The sequence below is a fragment of the Leiobunum rupestre genome, chromosome 5, assembly GCF_980474605.1.
Source record: "Leiobunum rupestre chromosome 5, qqLeiRupe1.1.hap1, whole genome shotgun sequence".
Lineage (NCBI taxonomy): Eukaryota > Metazoa > Arthropoda > Arachnida > Opiliones > Sclerosomatidae > Leiobunum > Leiobunum rupestre.
In genome coordinates, this window is record NC_143388.1 from 29149930 (window position 1) to 29157810 (window position 7881).

General features: G+C 36.6%; 2 protein-coding genes across 3 annotated transcripts; one reads left to right on the forward strand and one right to left on the reverse strand.

Moving 5' to 3' along the window:
- Positions 1-2239: 2239 nt before the first annotated feature.
- Positions 2240-3884, reverse strand: FucTB (alpha-(1,3)-fucosyltransferase 10). Its single transcript, XM_090175460.1, has 3 exons — positions 3864-3884; positions 2466-3627; positions 2240-2399 (listed from the first exon to the last, which is right to left on the reverse strand). Exons 2-3 carry the CDS (start codon positions 3536-3538, stop codon positions 2261-2263), a joined length of 1212 nt encoding a protein of 403 aa, XP_090031586.1. The 5' UTR covers positions 3539-3627; positions 3864-3884; the 3' UTR covers positions 2240-2260.
- LOC149944059 (uncharacterized) lies at positions 3367-7715 on the forward strand. 2 transcript variants are annotated; one of them, XM_090175459.1, is made up of 18 exons: positions 3367-3687; positions 3786-3881; positions 3949-4065; positions 4127-4366; positions 4428-4601; positions 4669-4734; positions 4802-4903; positions 4970-5068; positions 5465-5537; positions 5606-5712; positions 5770-5938; positions 5993-6200; positions 6259-6339; positions 6408-6504; positions 6574-6680; positions 7090-7207; positions 7286-7596; positions 7658-7715. In XM_090175459.1, the coding sequence occupies exons 3-18, from the start codon at positions 4042-4044 to the stop codon at positions 7671-7673; spliced, it is 1992 nt and encodes a 663-aa protein (XP_090031585.1). In that variant the 5' UTR covers positions 3367-3687; positions 3786-3881; positions 3949-4041; the 3' UTR covers positions 7674-7715. The 2 variants fall into 2 exon arrangements, with proteins under 2 accessions (XP_090031585.1, XP_090031584.1); XM_090175458.1 differs by having other exon boundaries at positions 3367-3881.
- The last annotated feature ends 166 nt before the right edge of the window (positions 7716-7881 follow it).

Here is a 7881-nt window from a genome sequence, read left to right on the forward strand (position 1 = left end):
ACAGGCCATTTGAATTAGAAACACTTTGACTGCAAATTTGGGCAGCTAAACTGACTTTCATGTTAGAAAATGCTGGTAACTTGATATGTTTACGTTTCAGCATATGTGTGCTTTGAAACTTACCAATTTCTTGGTCTATTTTGAAAAAATGTTCTAGGACTGCCCAAGAAACTAGATTGCCTTCCACTATTATGGAAATTGTTCCTCACACTTTTCAAGAGATGTGGAGGATCAATTTCAATGAATGGCTTTTCCACTGATATCCCCATACTTTTGAACAAATTTTGATTGCCTGTTCCTTGGTCACAGACTACAGCTTTGACAATAAGGCCAATACGTTTTAGGTGAGTTACGCAATCATGAAGCAATATCTTCAAAGTCTGTTCTTGACAAGCATCTTTTGTGAGGAAGTAACCAATTGGTGGTTTGAATTTCAGTTTTATGTCATTCACCATGAACACTAGGGCCTGATTTGCGTACTATTTTGACCTTCCATATGGACCGAAGTCTACGAAACCCGAGGGGGTAGCCACTTAAGAAATATGGTGTACAAATAGCGAGAAATAAAAATAAACATTCCTAGAAATCCACAAGAAATATTGGAAATATTTGGAAATCTGGTGTACAATTTCTTTCCAAGTGCCTACCCCCTCGACGAAACCTTCAATGTTATCGTTTTCATTATTGTCAAAATGTTTAGTTGAATGGCTATAATTATGTTAAGTACAAATATATTTAAATGGAATAGAATTCAATATATAGTTCTGGGTTTAAATTCATAGGAATTGACTTCATCCAGTAAAAAAAAATTCATTTAAAGCTAGTGTTCATCATTGTGAATATTTTATATAAATTATCATTTTCTTCGTTGAATTGATTTTGGAGGGCATAATTTGGCATTTGTAGTGCTGCGTTTACCTTACACAAGATTGTAGTTGTAATATGATCTTCAGGTGCATTTATATTTGCTACTATTTGAATTAATTATAAATGAACATAAGGCAGTAAGAGACCATGGCGGGATATGTTTTTGCCTTCAGTTTACCTAGGGAAAACCGTGGTTTCATTGGAATTAGTAGGTGTAGCTAATGGTGTAAGCCGGTTTTTGGTTTTGATATTCATAAAACAATCGTCAGTGAAATGAAGACCGCAAAATACGTGGTTAAAGTGCAAGCAATTTGTAGTTTTATTTTGGAGCTTTTCACTGTTTACATTTTGCAGCCACTGCAGAACTATTAAGTTTTAAGAAATGTTAATGCTTATTAAATTAAAACGCGTATTCACCGGTCTTTATCCCTTGGAAACTTGAAAAAAAAAAAAAAAGACAGACGCGTGGTTACTTTTTTATTCGATTTACAATTTTTAGCCGAACAAGACATTTCAAAATAAATTAAACTTGCAAAAATACCTAAAACACTTCCTTTTTTGCGTCTTCTCAAACTCTAATCTAGCGCGCGCCGGAGATACTACTAGCGCCATCAAACGCCCGGGAATTGTGGACATTCTCGGCGAATAAAATCGTACCACGGATTTTTTAAAGAGAGGCGCCTCTCTGTAGCGAAGCGACTTTACACTCTCTGCCATCACCCTTTATTTCCAAAAGATCACCTTATATTTTCAAAAGATCACCCTATATTTCCAAAAGATCACCTTATATTTCCAAAACATCACCTTATATTTCCAAACCATCACCCTATATTTCCAAACCATCACCCTATATTTCCAAACCATCACCCTATATTTCAACTTAATTTTGACCAGGATGGCGTGCCATATTTTTGCGTCTCTCGGCTTGAAACGGGCGCTTCCTTCCGGCCGAAGGGCGGCGCTGATGCTTGCATATTTTTGTCAGATTTTCGACGGAGTTTCGCATCTCTATAACTGCCAGGATCTCTGTTAATACACTCTTTTTCGCACCTTTATTTTACCCATCTTACTCGCCTCCCGCTCGTCGGCCATTGCCTCTGCTCCCAGCGGGGAGTCTAGCATCCACTCATTGGGTTCCCGTAATGGAGGATGGGGCTGAAAGGGGAAAACCAAATATGGACGCGTTCATGAAAATACTGCGAACAAGAGTGTATAAGTTAACCGATCAAAGAGATTCACCAACGTCGTTACACAGCTCCAAGCTCGTTCATGGCGTTTGTTTGACCTTCTTTATCTGTCAGCAAGGTTTATAACTCTTTAAGTTATTTGTATTAGAGGAAATGAAAATGACAATACATTTCTCAATAAAATGTTTTAATTTTTAAAAGTATTTCTACACACCATAGCGTGTTTGTATCGCGTAATCGTGCACTTTAGTGGAGTCCGCTTCCTTCTTTCGTATCATTGTTTGGATGGCTTGGCTCAAGTCCAAGGCGTACCAGTAACTGTCCTCCCAACCTTGTTTGTACCATCTATGATAAATTTTATTGATTGTATAGATATATCACAGTAACTTAAATGAAAAATATTTATTTTACTCGTCATTTTGTGAGAAACTATCTTGGGTCCCAATAGAAACTTGTGGTTTCGGACAACCCATGTGATCCGAAGTGGCTATACGAGATGGTTGTGGTTCTCCCAGATTTTCAGCTTCAATTCGTTCGAGAAGGCGATCGCAGACGAAACATTCGAAGCCTTGAAAGAAATTGTTTTTGTACTCGTCATTAACTCCCCATTCCCGCCTATCGATAAGATTGATTAGCACATCGTTATCGATTCCAGTGTCTTTGTAGCTTAAGAACTTAAGATACGCCTCGTCGTTGGCATCTAGCTGCTTTAGATATCGCGCCAAATCTTCGGGTGAGTCGAAGTTGTCCACCATAACGATTGTATCGTTACGAGGACTCCATTTTGCAGCTGTGGGTGAACCGCGATAAACTGGGATCGAACCTACGTAAAAAGCGCGAAATAATTTCTCGGTGACGTAATCTTCGCAAATCGCATTCTCAAATGCCAAAATGAATTTATATTTAGCCAGGATGTCCAAAAATTCCTCGTCGTCGTACGTTTCGGAACTGTTCAGTTTTTCAGGAAGGACTTTGTTATTTAAACATTTTCCATACGAATCGATAGTTATGTATTGCGATAGATTTTGAATGTAACGATCGCGATCAGATGGAACTGCGCAGTGCGATTGGACGTAAACGATCGGCGCTAAGCCTTCTTTCCTTAACTGATTCTTCACGTCGATATTTACCGGTTTCTTCATCGTGAAGTACTTTAAATTCGGAATGAATTGGGTAGTTAATGGATAGTCCGATTGTAGGCGAAACGTCGCTGTATGATTGAATAAAGAAATTCCAGGCTGGTGGGAGAACAAGTAATTATTAAAGGGACTTTCTTCGTGGAACAGGGCCCATTCGTCTTGTCCCCTTCTTGGTAATGGCAGGTCCTCAACCTCCAAATCGGATCCGTAAAATATGAAAGCCCTCGTGTCGGGATCATCCTTATAATTCCGCAGATTAGTGGTGAAACACGTACCTCTGGAGCAGGTGACATTTACCTCTTCGGTTTCAAAGTGGGGGTACAATCGCCCGGTCCACCAAACCATTTTCGGTAGGCGAGTTTGAATTTGGCGGTCATTTGAGCTATCATCTATTCCCGTCCAATCGCTTTTCAAGAAGGCGAACAAAAGGACCCCTAGGAGAACGCCGGATGACGTAACTATAAATTCTCGACTACAAGCCACTTTGAGGCGATGTAAATACTTTTGACAACGACTTAAATATGAAAAATTAACTACAAAAAACTCGATTTCATTTATTCTAATAAGATTTTGGTTGATTTTATTCCAATAGTTTATAATAAATACCTAGATATCCATAATTTTATGAAACTTTAAAGGCTCTTACTAGTTCGGATGGTCATATACTTACCGCGGTGACGTATCTAATGTAGGCTTGGACCTTACTTCATGCAATTAGATTCTATGGTTTGCAATTTTTTAAAACAACTTTACAGGGGCACGAACGAGCAAGTGGGTTCTAAATTATTCACAACTCAATGGTTCTATGCTGACGCTGTTGCCCGTAGGTGTAAGGATGTTAAGAAATCATGGATGACAATCTATCATTAACAGTAATATTTATATTTATTGAAATAACATTTAAAATTTATATATTACTAAATAAATTATTAGCTTGGGTGTCAACGCGTACACAGCGCTGCTTTGAAATCCGAAAAAGTACTGAAGAAAGTATTAGGTCTAAATCCAACTTCCCAACAACTAGAAGAAAAGGATCGTCTTGGCCGAACACCCATTATTTATGCAGTGTTGGGTAATAATACTGAAAATTTGAACATTCTACTTGGAGCTGGTGCTCGCACAGACAATGGGGACAGCTTTGGACAGACAGCGTTACACTGGGCTGCATTCAAAGTCTCTTAATAATATTTTGTGTGTAAAAAAATCATAGTTACTTATGTACCTTGACTTTTAGGGCTATTACAATTGCTGCAAAATTCTTCTATCATACGGTGCTCAATGGAAATACACTGATGGAGACGGAGTCACTCCGATACACTTATCAGTTAGAAATAGCACTACAAAATGCTTACAGCTGTTCTTGCAAGAAACGACTCCCCAAAATTATGACTTAAGAGATATCAATAAGGTTTCTAATCAATCTGATTAAATATTTTTTCATTATATTCGCTTGTATTGAAAGTTTGTGCTAACAGAAAACACCTTTACATTGGGGTGCAGCTTATGGAAATGCGGAACACTTAACCTTTCTTTTAAAAAAGGTACATATCCAAGTACCCTGGAGCTTTTTTCCAATCTAATTGCTTTATTCTTAATGTGAAATTTTAGGACGCAAATGTAAATATACCTGACATTGAAGGGAAAACTCCGTTGCATTGGGCTGCAAGTTTGAACAGTCATAAAGCAGTTGATTGTGTCAAGGCCTTATTGGTAAATTTAAATTGTTTCTTTGTACTCCCTGCCGTAATTGAAGGTAAAATTTTCTCACTTTTAAAGGAAGCATCACCTAGCGTCATTGGATGGCAAGATTACGAGGGCAGGACAGCTTTACATCTTGCTGTCATAATGGGAACGACTGAAGTTCTTGATATCCTTGTGAGCATGTTATCACTTTCAAGCCAAATACACACTATGAAAACAGAAATTGCTAGGCATGCGGGAGCCTTGATTTTTAGGTTTCGAGCCAAGCTTTAAAATTTTATGGAGCTTTTAGGCTTAGCTTAAAAATAAGGTTTGAATACTTGAATAATTAAGCTTTTCTTAAAAAGGGAATTTTTAGCAACTTTCCCGCCTTTTAAAAGCTTGCTAAGAATAATAGTTTTGAGTACTCAAAAGTTAAGCCTTGGCCTTGATTTGAGGCTCAAACCATTTTTGAGCTTTTCAAATAAGGCTTTTAGAGCCTCGATCAAATACTCGCGTATGCCTAGAAATTGGCCAACTTACTTTGTGTTAACAAAATATCGAAATAGTCATGTCTTTTTCATTTCATAGACACAGTCCTCTAAGTCATTGGACTTGTTGGACAACATGTTTCGTAGCCCACTCCATTGGGCAGCTTTGTTAGGTTTGTGACATTAAGTGTTTTACACACACCATAATAGCCATAGCTGATGATTTATGTTGAAAATTTAGGTTTTACTGATAAAGTTAGCCTACTTTTGGATCGTCGAGGAAATTTTTTAACCCGAGATAGCAATGGGGCTACTGCTTTGCATTACGCTGTGCAAGGAAATAACATCGTAAGTTTATTTGTTTAATGGAGTTGTCCTAAATATGAATGTTAAATTTTGTTTTAGAAAACTGTGGCTGCATTTTTATCACGTAGTTTTGTATCGGATGAACCTGATAACAAGGGCAATACAGCTTTCCTGTGGGCGGCTGCCAGGGGCTCAAATGATATAATTAATATTATAATGGAACAGAGATCAGTTAGTTTGGCTGTAACTGATAAAAACAAAATGACAGGTAACAAATTCAGGTGACTTCTTCATTTTACATATTAATTCATTTCATTTGTAGCATTACACGCTGCGGCTTATTATGGGCATGAGTCAACGGTGGAGCTTCTATTGGCCATAGGCTCTGATACTGAATCTAGGAATGCTAATGAAATGACTCCTCTATTGACTGCTTGTGAAATGGGGAAGGCTAAAGTTGTTAAAACTCTTTTTCAACGTGGAGCTGATATTTCCGCAACTGATAGCAATGGACGTACTGCTCTTCATTGGTAATCATTTGATTTAGCTTAACTCTGTAAACCAAATAAAAGTATTGTACAATTCAAGCGCTTGCATCGGAGGTCACGCTTATATCTGCCAATATCTGATAAATAATGGTTTAAATTGCAACCTACAAGATAGTTTTGGGTATATATCTATATTGGAATTTTAGATTGGAAAATTAAGTATTTATGACTATAAATCTTACACTTAAGGTTTACACCCCTGCACTATTCCAGTCTAAAAGGATATGCAAATTGCACCTCTGTGTTGTTGGAAAATTATGCAAATGTTAAGATTGTGGATAATATAGTACTTAAATTATTTTTTAATTAATAATTTCAAACTTTTGTTATAAGAGTTTTTTTATGATTGTTTTAGGGTCAAACACCACTTCATTGGGCTTGTCTTAAAGGAAGACGTGAAATTGTGCGACTTTTGGTACAAAGCGGTGTAAATTTATCAATGCTTTCGTTGAATGAAGACAGGTAATGATGAACTTAACTATGGATGCATTCAGTAACACTCAACGGACTCGCCATTGAGTAGATGTTGAGTCCGGATTCGCACTGTACTGTTTTTTTGCGATTCCGGTTTTGACTTCACATTGCCCCTCCGTTGGGCAACAAAGTCATCAGCTTTAAGAGCAGGTTTTTTCTTGCTCAAGAGTCACGTCACATCTCAGAGGTGAAGAAGGCTAGTTGCAGACTCCGTGTCAGACTATATTTTACAAAATTAACAACAAGCGTAAAAACTAAAAAGCGTTTAACAAGATCCTACGTCACGTTTAGCTGCGGTTTCAACAAAAATAATTTTTCAGATATTTCGTTGAGCTTTACTGAAAGCAGCGTATGTCTGGTTGTATATCTACAAAATAACTGATTAATTGTTTTTTAGAAAAACGCCTTTAGATTTGGCTGTCAAGAAAGAACAGAAAGAAATAATTCGGTTTCTAATTTCAAAAGGTGCTCTCTTATCTGTTGATATTTTTCATATAGCTGCGAAAATTATTCAGGTAAACAAACACTTAACACAATTTAAATTCCCAACTATAAATCATGTTTTAATTAATTTTTTCTAACTTTAACTGCAGCAGTTTTTGAGGAAAGTTTTGAAAGCAAAGTTAAATTTTAGTCCATATAATTCCGAGATGTCTAAAGGTCATGAACCAATTAATAGAAGTGTAGTCAGTCATTCGTGTTTTGAAGATGGAAGTCAGCAGTATAATAGAAAAATGAATTTAGATACATTTACCTTTTCAAACTCTAAAAGAAGTGAAATCAGTCAAGATTCCTTATGCTCAATGTGTTTTCAAAAGGTGAACTATTCACCTAGCACACGTCCCATTGTGCGAGGATCAATTAAAAATTTAGCGGCCATAACAATTCAGAGAGCATGGAGAAAGTAATTTACTTAAATATACTTCACTGACCATATTTACTTAAATTGATGTCTTCTATTTCAGATATAAGAAGAGTTAACAAAAATCAAATATATTACATTAAATTATATAATGTACAGTTTCAATAATAAAAGTTTATTAAAAATAATTGTCCAAAGACACGTGAGTTTGTGATAGCCGTCAGTACAGTAACTCTTTTAAAATTGCGCGCCATTTCTGTGGAAAGGTTAGTATTTGGCTATTCTAGATGGCGCCAAATGCATTAAAAACAAATGTTGAAAAAAAAA